The sequence below is a fragment of the Larus michahellis genome, chromosome 2 (assembly GCF_964199755.1).
Source record: "Larus michahellis chromosome 2, bLarMic1.1, whole genome shotgun sequence".
In the NCBI taxonomy this organism is placed as follows: domain Eukaryota; kingdom Metazoa; phylum Chordata; class Aves; order Charadriiformes; family Laridae; genus Larus; species Larus michahellis.
The window spans coordinates 40,077,569-40,091,100 of NC_133897.1; the positions used below are offsets into that span (position 1 = coordinate 40,077,569).

At 36.2% G+C, this 13,532-nt stretch overlaps 1 protein-coding gene across 7 annotated transcripts in view; it reads right to left on the minus strand.

Annotated features, from left to right (window-relative positions):
- The window catches only part of TBC1D5 (TBC1 domain family member 5), a 320,349-nt gene that overhangs the window by 113,255 nt on the left and 193,562 nt on the right, over positions 1 to 13,532 (minus strand). For all 7 annotated transcript variants that reach the window (XM_074574990.1, XM_074574989.1, XM_074574987.1 and 4 more), the window contains one exon: positions 11,674 to 11,846. In XM_074574990.1, the coding sequence (XP_074431091.1) occupies positions 11,674 to 11,846 (173 nt within the window). The remainder of the gene's footprint in view (positions 1 to 11,673; positions 11,847 to 13,532) is intronic.

The following is a 13,532-nucleotide window of genomic DNA, read 5'->3' on the forward strand; positions in this document are numbered from 1 at the left end:
GTTATAGTTGAGATATAGTGCAATCATGAAATACTTCAAGTTTCCCCCAGAAGGACTACTTGAAGTAAGATTTAAATCAATGCCACCCGTGGGGATTTGCACAAAGATAGCCAACTGGAAGCACTGAGGAAGTAAATTATTTCATACGAGAAGGAAAAATTAAAGGAAGGCAATTCTCTAAATGCTAGAATTATTACAATATGCTAAACAAATATCTTTGCATTTGTAGTACATACGTATACATGGATATGCTCTGAATTAATGGTCAATTTAACATGCATGCTAAATTTTACGCAAAACAAGATTCTTAATTCACTTGGGTTAATAAACATAAAATTCTGATAATTACAGATACAATAATGTCATATGAGCACTTTAAACATATGCTGTGGGAATTAAATCCTGGCTATTCCTGCCCACTGAGGACCAGTTTTTAATCTTCGATGCATGATATGTAGTAATGGATTTTATGAGTTGACTTTTTTAAATTTGATGATCAGGTTAATGAAATTTATAATGATATTTTTCACACCAAGTTCAAAATAGTAGTTAACTCCTTGGCAGAGGAATTCAGATTGGACATGTAATGGATGTACCAGCAACTGCTGGTGTGAAAGGATTAATCATCATTTTAGACTTTTATTAAATTAGATAAAATGGGATAGGCATGAATCAGAATATATAACAATTAATCACTGGACTTTATTGAGTCTTTTAAAAATCTTATTTGCTCCTGAGTTGATAACTAATCTAGGCCATTCTGTACCAGATTGACAAACTCTCCAGATAATGACTCTGACTAGAACATTAATAATATCATCATTTAAGAACAAAGTATTTATTCTCTAGGTGAAGATTTTTTTTTAACATTTGAAGATGCTAAAGGAAATACCCCCATCTTAGTCACCCCAAAACCTTGTAATTCAGCTCATTCTTTGCTATTGAAATCTTTTGCTTTTATATATTTGCTCGTGTTTTGAAATTTATGTAATGGATACACAAGTGTGACCAAAGTTTTTGGTATATCCAACTAGCATTTAATGTAAATTGTTACAGCTATACACACTGGAATTGCTAGAAAATAAAAATTACTAAACTTTTGAAGTTTATTTATTGATCACTGAAAACCACCCCAGTTAAATTACCATAAACCTCAACATCACAACAACTACTAATCCAGCTAATAGGAATTAAGGGAGATGGAAGATACATAATAAGCATCTGGGGGATATGGAATTTATCCCATGAGTGTAGTAAAGAGCTCATAATTTAAGAGTGCCAAAACCCAAGTGCATCATGAAGGTCTTTCCTCACAAGTGACATTAATTGCATATCCCACAGATGCTTATTACATATTCTATTTATACCTCCAAGAAGAAAAATATTCGTTTAAAGTTTAAAGGTTTAGTACTGCTTAAACACAATGCAACACATCTGTCTCATGAAGTCACAGGGAATATCAAAGGCTGCAGCACAGAGTCATAATGTAAGAAATAGTTTAGGCAGAGGATAAATCAGGGGATGCGTTTTGGTGGGAGAGTCCCAGAGCTCAGATGTACAGTAAAGCAGGATATATAACTAAGTACTTTGGTTGGATACGGGATTACACCGTTAAAAAGGTTTTTCTGATTACAGTTATTGAAATAAGAAAAGGAGAAATAAATCTATTTCAATTCTTTTAAACAATTTTTCAATACATGTAACATGTCAAACTAGTAATACTAATATATGAATTGCTAGGGTCAAAGATGCCATTATCTTTTCTACTGTTCAATAGAATATACTGTTCAGACAAATACGAATGTGTCATCACTAACACTTAGAGATATTAAGCACACTGGCATGTTGCAAACTTTCTGTGGGAATTACTTCTTTTCTTCTATTGCCTGATATCTCTTTTGTGATTTCTATCATAGGTAAGTAAGACAACGGGAGAATTCTTTGCTTCAAGATGTCCCATATACCTCTAGTTAACTGTATGTGCATTATTAAAAAAAACCCAACACCTGATAGCGCTGATTTTGCATGTCATTCCCACGTGTACTTGTTAGGAGAAATGGAATAAACCACAAGGCCCAAGCTTAAACTCCAACAGCTCACGCAACATTTATTGATGTAAATTGTAAACAACTAAGGACTATGTTTAGGTGTTGTCTGGAATTTTGATTTAAGCACTGTAACGATATCTAATAGCATACAACATATTACACAGCTATTCTGCTGCTACATTGCACACACGAGTATGTGTACAGATTTATCCAAAGTATCAAAAGATTTTTCACAAACTTCTCCACCTCTGCTAATAAAAAATTGGTAGCATTATCGGTAGGAGTAATAGCAATCAGAAGTAGGAGGGATTTAATTAGATTATATTTTACTAACTTAAAGGACAGAAAATACACAATCTCTTTTGTCTCTCCCCTTTCTCAATACTAAGAGCAAAATAAAATACATTGCTCATGTGGCATTCAAACATCACTGGACACTTCTTCAGACTTCGAGGACAAAAAAATTTACATAAAGCTAATCAGAGAAAGCGTGCTAACGTGGTCTTAATTTCAAATAAGGTGATGAGAAGTAAGGAAAAGCAGATTAATAAAAATTATGCATGCCAATGTAAAGGCCTATGAAAGCAGGTGCTCTCTCATGCACTTTCCAAGCTGTTATACTGGGTGATGCCACTTTGCTTCTTTGAAATTTGGGAGAAGTTATTGTCCTGTTGTCAATACATTCAATACTCAATAACAAGGTCTAGTTGCATCCACTGCCTTCTTTCCTTATAAACAGTGCTATCTGAAAATTCAAGGAAGTCATTGACAGCAGTCGATACCAAGCTGCAAATGGTATGTTAAGAGTGTTTTCAGAGCAAGAAAATAGAAGAGCAGCACCCTTGGCTTTCTGTAAAGGGTGACTCATTCATTGATATCAAAACATGTATTTGAAACCAGCTCCTACTCTTGTCTGCTTTTGCTCTTTTTCCCTAAGCAATTCTATTTTGCAGTGTTGTGCAGATTTTCTCTTCTTGCCAAAATGTGTGAGGCCTTCATGCTAAGTTATATAACTTAAACCTTCAGGGCCTTGTGCTATCCCATTCAGTACGAGGGGTGATGAAATATTCTCATTATTTTTACAGTATTAGTTTGTAAAATGATTCTGTTTTTAAAAATGTTTCTCAAACATCATTTCTCATTCTCTACCTAGACGAAAATATTGTGAATTCATACAATATACGGAAGTTACACAAAATTGTGCAACCTAATTAACGGCACTACTTCTTGAGAAACCTATTCCTGTGACCTGTGTTAATGGCTTTTATTCTTTGGATATGGCTGGCTTGCTTTAATATTTCATAGGATACTTTTAAAAATTCTTGCTCAAAAACACATCAGAACCAGAAAAGATACTCAAGGCATGCACCTATTTGGAACAAGATTTTTTTTTTATTGCTGAAGCTTCTACGACTCTAGCAAGATGTTGGAAAGAGGTTCACAAGGTCATGAAGAGCTACTATCCAGCTCACCCATTTTAAAAGTTAGGACAGTCAGTTGTATTATTTTCGGAGCAGGACCTTTTCCTCTTGCACGCACTTCCAATGCTGCCATGTATTTATCAAATTCAAGAACTCCCAATCAAACAACTGTCAGAGAAGACTCAGAACATATAATCTGAATTACGCAGGTTGTCTGCAGAATTCCCCACCTTCCTCCTCTACCTCCAAACCCCTCATCTCAGGCTGCAACGTTTAGTTAGACTGAAGAGGGAGAGAGCACTGTCTACAGGGGTAGAAATGGCTATCCAAGAACTATGCTTGGTATCTGCAGTGGAAACAAGCGGCGGACTGACTTGACTATCTGGTGAACTATTACTTTTGTAGGGAGAAAAAGCAAAAAGGAAGCATTCTTGCCAATGCTGACACTATACTGCCTTTCATTTTCCAGATTAACTGCATTCCACCGGGCAACCAGACGCCTCTAGAGAAAATGCAGACTGGCTATATTCCTACAGAATTACTATTTCACTAATTTTCAACAACATTTTCATTAGGGATGAATTGTGGTTTCAGGATGTAATTTGTTGCTAAAACTAAGAACTCAGATGAAAATGACCCTGAAGAGCTAGATGATTAACATGACCTCTTAGGCCGAGGGAGACTCAGACTGAAGACTGTGCTATCCCTGAAGCTGACGCCCCACCCCTTAAGGCAGTTCACTAACTATTGTTTTTTTCTCGAATGCAATTCCTCTCCCCGTCCTCTCCCCACATTCTTCTCCCCGTCCATGAAAATCCAAACTGGCCTAGTTTGTTCTGATGTAGAATAACAGCAAAATATTAAAAACTTTTGAGTTTTTAACGAAATCTAACTCCTGTGCTTCTAACAGGCCTACACTGTGCATTAAAGTATTTCATGTTCATTCGTTTAAAGATTTAAAACAAAATTCTCTCATCTGCACTACCCGCTTGATCCCAGTTTTGTTTAAACATGACAGTTTAACTTTAAATTTTACAATTTAGTCACTGAATTGTGTTTACTATCTCTTGCCATTGCTCTTGTGGAGGCTCCTCTTTGTATTCCAACAGAGGCTTCTCTTTGGGTGGCTCTTTATCTGCATTGGGATGATGCAAAAGAACCAAAAGATTCTCAGGGCAACCTTATACTTGTACAAGTCTTCAGACTGTCTTTGGGTATTGGCTTTTATCTTAAGGACTCATGACAGGATGATCTTCCACTGCTGGATCGTGCACATGGTTCTCTTCATTAGTTTATTATCATCTCTAAAGGTATGGCTTTGCAGCAAAATAAAGGGCGTGCTAGTAACATATGTTTGCATGCCCATACTAACTGAATTCAGACAGACCAGGTAAGAATAAACAGTGAGGATGAAGCACTGGTTAACCAAAACATGAATTATCCACAGGCCTGGATTCTATGGGATATGCTTTTGTTGCTAGCAAGTGCTTACGTCCAAAGTGCTGTATTTTGCCTACTAACATCATGTTAACACGGGCATGTTAGCACAGTTTCATTTTTTAGGCATATGCTGAGATAATCGCCTTCTGCAACAGTTACTTGACCTACCTATTGCCTTTTCTGTAGCAATTTGCAACACGAGTTTTCGACTAAATTCTATGTTGTTGAAAGAAACAAAATGATGCACTAAATTAAACAGTACTGGTTAACCTGACCAGTTGGTGCGACTTAAGTATTAAGAAAGCAAAGGAGAAGTAAATACCTGATAAACGCTACCTTAAATTCCTTACTAGAGTAGGACTTCTCCATTCATTGTTCAACTTTTATAGTCAATAGCTATTGACTCAAAAGTAAAAGAAAAAAAAAAAGACAAAGACTGCCTTTCAAACACCTGTATATATTCCTACTAAATTCACCACAGGTTTCAGAAGATATTTATTCTATTCAAATTCACTGGTCTCTAAGCCTACTTATGTTTAATGCCACCAGATGTTTGGTTTTTTTTAAGGGTATGTGACAAAAGTCAAAATGGAAGCTTTCTTGCTTGTTTCTTTCCCAGGTAAAGATAATTCCCTGTACTTCATATGGGAATCACATCACCTGCATCAAGGAGCAACATAATGACAAATCTGCATTCCATCCTCACAGCCATCCAGTACGACTCATTATCATTGCAGCACATAATTATGCGGCAGGAGAGTAAAACTCAGATGAACACTTTTGACACCTCAACCAATATATAGAGTGGGCTTTTACATTATGTATATGTTAAAATCTTCAGTCTAAGGTAAGACTAAAATACTATTTGTGACAGACGGGAAAAAGGATAAAATTGAAAGTTCATCATACTATAAATTCCAACCTAATATACAACAAGAAGTGGCACAAAATGAAATATACATTTTTTCAGTCAATGAAACAGAAAGCTTTTTGGAGAAACGTAACAATGAGCAAAAGATATCTATCATTTAAGAACACGAAAGGGTGAGTAGTCTCACTTCAAAACAGAAGAAAAGCAGCTTCTAGAGTTAAGCAGGATTTGCTTGCTGCCTGAAAATAAGATACCTACCCTGATGCTTCGAGATTTGTCCATATTTATTTGCACAGAGCAAATCCTTTGAGTTAGTAAAGCATCACAATACAACTGGTATGTCAACAGCAGGTGAGGCAATCCCTCTCTCCATCAAAATACATTGTACCTTTCTAAATTAGCTTCAGATGTGTTTTCTTCTGTCATCTAACTTTGAACTTACAGGTTTCTTCTTACAATACTTTTTTTCCAGTATGTGAGATAGAATTCATAGGAAAGTCCTCAGATGTCTGAGCCAGCCACCAAAAGCTTTATCTAAAAATCCAGCACTGTATCTCTTCTCAATTTGTGGGACCAACAGTGGATGGTAACCTTTCTTAGAAAGGCCTGTTCCTCTGTCATTAAATCCTTAACAAGCCCTCTACTGACAGACAAGCAAGGATTCATATTCCATTAAAATCTGCTTTAGATGTAATGCTTTGTTTAAGTCAATCAGAAAATAATTACTGGAAATCAACAGCAGTTGACTAAATTCAGGATTAATTTGGTCCTGGTCATTCAAATGAGAATTATTACTTTGTTCAGAAATACTTTGTATTTGCTTATTCTTAACCATTGCTAGATACTCACTTATTTTAACAGCAAGGCCAGATTTGGTGGTTCCCCTAACTACATGCACAATAGCTCAAAGTTGCTTTCATTGTAATTGCTGTCCAATTAATTGATGACACTGGATTAAAAACTACAGAGGAACTGTAATTGGTTTAGGCCATGTCATATATTATCTCTCTCATTTTTTTGGTGAAGTGTGAGAATCCAAAATAAACGCAGCCATCCTGGATGATCTGTAAAGTTCTTAGCAAGGCTGATCTTTGATCTACTTTTTCTGGAGATCATGAAGATTTCTTATTCTGATGACTAGTGGGATATTTTTTTCTAGATACAATGAATATGATTTACATTCCTTTACTGCATAGGTAAAATCCTTTAAATTCTCCCTCAAGAGACTAATATGGTTACAGAAAAGAATACTGCCTGGTACCATAATGGCATGGGAGAGAAACTAAAACAGGTGGATGCCCCACAGCGGTGCTCATAGCAAAGCAACTAAGAATAGTAATAGTGGAGCAGCACATCTGCTGTTGACTTTGCTGTAACATAACCTTTCTAATGCTATCTTCAAATCTACACTTGTGCCTAGTAACCCTGTAACTTTGTTTGCATCCTTCTCTTAATTTTTTTTTCCTTTGCTTCATGAGATAGGCTTCTTCCTGAAGTATAATTGTGGTATCAGCCTAAAGGGCTGAAACTGCATCTCAAACTGCAGTAGGCAGTATGTCTACCTGATTGATCATCATAAAGCAGAGTGGCAGCGGGAGGCAAAGTCATCGGCACTGAATGTTCTAAGAAGGCCTTTTTTTGTACTGAGATTAAGCCATCATGAAATATTTACACTCACTTCCACATGCACTTTATTGTCTGTTGGATATGTGCTTAGAAAGAGTTTGCTTAACCAATATAATACTGCCATCAGTGTTATGATGCAGAAGCTAGTGAGTTTATGCCAACAGTTAATTTTTGTTCTTAAATAAAGCTTTTTACACTTATGCCTTGTCATTATCTTTGGGTGCATTATTTCTATACAACCATATCATATATATTTACATGATCTGGCTGTCCTTCTTGTATGCGGTTCTATAAGAATTTCATTTGATGCAATGTAATTCACTTTGAAACCCTCAGTACGTAAAATAAAGCAGTAATAAAGATATTATGTGGGACTTTCACAATTGATTAATCTTTTCAATGAAATGTAAAAGTCCTCTACTACAAATTACTATGTATGGAGGAAAGTGTCCTAAAATACTGATATATGAAGACTTGCCTCCAACCTCGTCCTTTCTCAAGCTGAGAGCACAACCTGCTTCATTTGCCACTGCAAACGCAGGCCACTGCAGAATGGTTTTGCAATAATTATTTTGTACTTTAACATGAATTAGATGTAGGGGTCAAAGAAATTAACACTAGAAAACCATTTAATCTAGGACATTAATCATTGTTAACTCATCTAATTTTACAATTAAACTGAATATTCAATCTGTCAACCCTTCAGAGCATCCAATCTTTTTGTTCAATCTTAGCATTTTTTTGTTTTTATTTAGAAAAAGCTTATTATCAGGAAGCATGTCACTGAACTGTTAATGTAATCAATTCCATTTTATTTTCAAACCATTCTTGTGCTTTATTTTACAAAGTACAAAATTAGATATGATTAGATAATTATTATACTTTGGTTAGACTGTATGCAATACGCAGTGCTACCGGGAACGTGAAACAACGTTATCCTGCAAAATGTTATCTTAGGTTCTAAAAACAAGCTAGAGACACAGCAAATAAAGAAGACTGAAGAATGATAAGGCACAAAGCCTTTATCTCTGTATTGCTGGTTCCATTTTGGCTGATATTAATAGCAGTTGAATAATTATCAGAGGGACGGATACACAGAGGCTGACTGCAAGTGAATGAATCTGCCATCTCACAAAATTTCCAGCTACAGAAATTTCCGTGCTAAGGCTGTTACTGTATATGACACCAACTTGATGACCAAAGCACAGACATATGGCATAGCCAGGACCCTAGTGTACCTTGCTATACCTAATGGGGTTCTCTTGATCAGCAATGAAATGAGATAGCCAGGTAATGTAAAGTCTGTTCACTGACGCCCTGCAGAAGATAAAGAAATCCACTCCCTTGAGCTAAAACTTCACAAAACGTAAACTACCCAAAGAAAAGTTCTCTTCCAAACTGGCAGCACCTCGCAGCGTGCAGCCTGGCACACCAGGCTGAGGCTAATGACACCGTGTTTGCAGAGGGACTAACTGATGAAGATTTTTCACGTTGATGCGATAAACACCATAATAAGTATGCATTTCCACAAAACCAGCATACAACCTTTGCACTACTGGAGCAACCCATACTGAGTCGTACCGCACAAACTGAAATGTCTATTAAAGTTGGTCCTGTAAGCAGGTAAGCGTAATTTCAACACGCAGGTAACCACATTTTATTTTAAAGGACAGTTTCTGAACATGGAAATGTGCAACAGACTAGGGTACCTGACCACCCAGCAAAACAAGTCTCCCTGGTGTCTGAAAAATAAAAGGACTATTTGTTAACATCAAAGGTTGAAATCAACTGTATGAAAATACAAAGAGAAGTAAGAATTGTTTCTACCTTGCCCCAGAAGATGATAGAAGGATGCAAAGTATAAAATACTGTATTTTTAAATAAGTAAACTTGTTCAGGCTAGGGGAGACTGCCACTAAATACAAGCCTTTTGCGTTGATGCTTTTCACCAGGAATGCCATCATATCTTTTGAGGGAAGTTCCCAGTCTCCCTTCTATCATTTGTATATTTTTTTGAGTGGTATCAAGGCTGACAGATGAATATTTATTTTTGGCAAATCCAACAAACTTCAGCAAAACAATAAACTTCAACAAAAAGCTCACATGAATTCTGCACTTGGGTTAGGTTTAGCAATTATTAATAACCTATTAAGTTTAAGAAATGCTGTTTCTAGTTCAAGAAACATTAAATACAGGAAAAGATCCAGCATCTGAGACTGTCAGCTGGCTCACTACTAGAAATTACTATTCTGAACTGTTCAGACATCATTAAAGGTGAGAATAATACAACACAGTCATGTTCCTTTCCCTTTCTTTTTCTTCTGTCCTCTATGTTAAATCAGAAGGATATGACCTCACAGGCAACCTACTTTCCTCTTCTGCCAATGCAGACTCATTCTCTGTGATACTACCCATTTCTGAGAGCTTTTCAAAGCCTGTCTTTAAAATATTCTGATAGTTTTTCCTTTGTTAATTTTGATATATTATTTTACAGTCTAACAGCTCCCTGTTAGTAAGGTTTTCCTGATAGTCAGCCTGAAGCTTTCTCTCATAATTCATTCCCTTAACTGTAAATTTCTTTATTCAGATTCAGTTCTATTTATGCCACACCAGACTGCACCGTTCTTCTGTATTATAATGTTATGTTTTGAGCTAAAGTCTAAGTTTTTTCTTTCAATTATTTCTCTTACTGAAAGGCAAAATCTTATACTGAATACCTACAGTACAAATTATTTTTGCCCCAAAATATCTGTTTGCAAATTTCTGAGGTTTATCTTATTTTATTTTCTGTATGTTTTCATAAGCCTTCATAAAAAAGAAACATTGTCTTCTCTTTTTCCTTGATATTTATACTGCCTACTTATTCATTACCACCCCTGAAGTTTATTAGGCTTGCTTGCTTTCTCTTCCAGACTACTGAAGATATTAAGAAAATACATAACTCTACACTGTGCAAAAAATACACTAATAGGGCAGTCTGTCCTCTTCATACTTTTAATGAAGCCTTGAGTTTACTTGGCTTATTCTTTCTCTTCCTGTAACCCATTCCTATCAAAACTATTTAAAGAACTTTTGTAGTTTTACACATATCTTCCTAATATATGTTATCTGTAAGACTGGGACTACTACTTAGTCTTAGTTCAACTCTTCTCTTGAGGGTATACTATATCGCAGCATTTTTCCATTTAACTGTAACATCAAATTAGACTTTAATGTTAAGTATTGCAGTTATAGCCTGACATTTACACAGTCACCTTTTCCCTCCCTTTCTACATTTTCTATTGAGTTGTTAAATGTAATTCACAATTACATTTGGAAATTCACACCTTTAAATGAAACCTTTTTTTTTTTCATTTAAGGCAAAGCCAACCTTATTTTAAATCATTGCAAAAAAAAATAAAATCAAAAGTGTCATTTTTCTGTCACTGCAACTGCACATATGGCTTGCCAACTCTTTAAGGAATGATCAAAATGAATGAAATGTCTAGAATTCCAGACGATGAAGGCAAAGTTCTTCCTCAAAACCGCAGTCAATTCACAGTTACTTATGGTTCATCCAAGTTGCACGCTCGGTATTGTCCCAGATTGACTATACCAGCCGTTACTGGTTTGGACGCAACGCTGTATGAACACGTGGACAAGGCCACATCCAAAGTCACACCTGGCCCCACAAGGCCCCCTGGAATGGGGCACACAATACACAACCACCTGGATCTGAGCCAGCTTAATGGAAAAAGGACTACCTGGACTGACTCCGCACGCAGACACTTTATTATCTCCATGCCTTAACTTTTAACATACTCCACCACACCTGTATTACCAGTATCCAAAACCCCATTATTGCAATAGGGGAAAGTTCACTGATACTGAACTGGTGATAAAATTCAGTAAATAAACCATTCAATGCTAATAATTTTCCCCTTTCCCCCTTGTTTGTGTCCTATTATCCCATTTCTTCTTATAGAGAAAACGCAGATAGAGTATGTACTCAATTCAGTATGTACTTCTTCACTGCACTGGGACTCTTCGTCAAGTTCTCCAATATGTAGCTGAACAGACTTTATCTGCACTAGGAATGTCATTGTCACAAATACAACAGGGGGGTGTCCTTTACTGTAGTGCTGCCAACTGAATAAGTTCTAAGAGATTAAGAAGCACTTCTTTTTAGCCCCATTCCTCTAATGCTAAATTTAAGGAAATAAATGTTGTAATATAATGAAATAAAACCAGAAGCAATTCAATTAAATAATACTTTGCAAACACTTACAGTCCATAAATCTGCGGAGCAATTTCCAGTCGGTTCAGATGCATATACAGCTCAATATCGTGTTTCTTCAGCAGATGATCCTGAATTTGGTTTACCTTTGCTACAATAGCAATAGATGGGCCTAAGTCCTGTGGCCTTGCAAATGGCATAGGTGTAATCATCACATCTTTCTCCTGCAGACATAGAAAACAGGGGGGAGAAAAAGAACATCCCATGAAGCCTTATTGTCTAAAGGGATTGCCTACAAGAGATTTGTTTTGTTGTAGTCACTGGCTTCCAAATAAACATTAAAAATATTAATAACTCATTTCTTTTCCAGCAATAGAAGAATCTCAATTATCCACTTCTGTGGAAGGTATTGCGGGATTCCCCTTCCCAGGTGTGCCAAGGCTCATCTCCTTGTTCTGCACGTGAATTCTTATGTGCGTGCTTTACTTTTCATTCTCTGACAGTGTTGACAGCTTTATTTTAGCTTTAATACCATCAGTCTGAGTCAGTACAGAGCAAAGCAGATGAATGGTAACTTATTAGAGAATATATGCCCTCAGAGGACAATAAAATGCATACCAAATAGGTAATAACTTATCAAACAATCCTTTCTAAACAGGCTTCCCTTCCTCAGAAAATCGGGTGTCTGGACCTCAAAATCTACACAACTTTGATGAAGCATCAGAAAACTTTTAAAACAAAAAAGAAATAGAACAGTGAGATGAACCTGCTGGCTAGAAGGTAGCTGGTTGGACCTAAAGGTTGTGCAAACTATGTCATGATCTAGAACTTGAAACACACCAAGTGAAAACAGAGGAAGGAAACTACTGGAGCATTAGCATCCTTGAACCTGATACTGCTTTAAATTGGTTCTTCTTGTAAAAGAATGAAGTATTATTGAAAAAGAGACAGAATGCTAGAAAGAAATGTAGCAAGTAATGAACCCCACTGAATAGGAAACATGTAAAATGGAGGATGAGAAATAAAAAACAAGTCAAACCTATCAAGAGAAAGCTTGGTGAAAGGGAAACGGAGAATTAAGCTGTCAGGATCTATGTTAAAGATATAAAAAAGGGAAAACTGGAACAGTAAGAAGAGAAGATTTTGGAATGATTTTGTTGCAATCTGTCATCATGGCTCTCTGACCTGAAAGCTTCACTTTAAAAAATAGTTATTGTTTTTCTATCCTTTTGCTCAGCATATTGACAGAGAAGCATTATCAAGGTTAACAGCTAATACTTTCGGAAGACTTCACTACAGCTTAAACTGTTAAAAGACAAATTCACTTCGTTCAGTGTAGTGAAAAACACATTGTTTTTAATATTCAGTAACGAAGAAAGGAGAACTGAAGTTCTTCACAGTTGCAAGTACGTTTGGGAAGGGTATTTATCCTGCCTCCTTTTTTCATTATTCTATTAACTTCTTTATTACCAAATTGGGCAGTCTTCTTTTTACCCTGAATTTTGTTTCTCCATTGTATGACTATGTTCTATCATTGTTTCAGACCCAATTCATTATTCACTTGGTCGGTCACATGTTAGAATACCGAAAAAGGGTATCTACTACCTTCCAATCTATATAGAAAAACACTCTTCCAGTACGATATGATAACATTACCTTAACACTAAATGCCAGTCCATAGTAATTTTTTGCATAAACATAGCAATTTATCTTTGAAGCTAATCATAGAATCATAGAATCTTCATGGTTGGAAAGGACCTTTGAGATCATCGAGTCCAACCATACACACACAAAAAAACCCCAAACCCCTACAATTTCTGCCACTAGAGCGTGCCCTGAAGTGCCAAATCTAGACGTTTCTTAAACACCTCTAGGGACAGTGACTCAACCACCTCCCTGGGCAGGCTGTT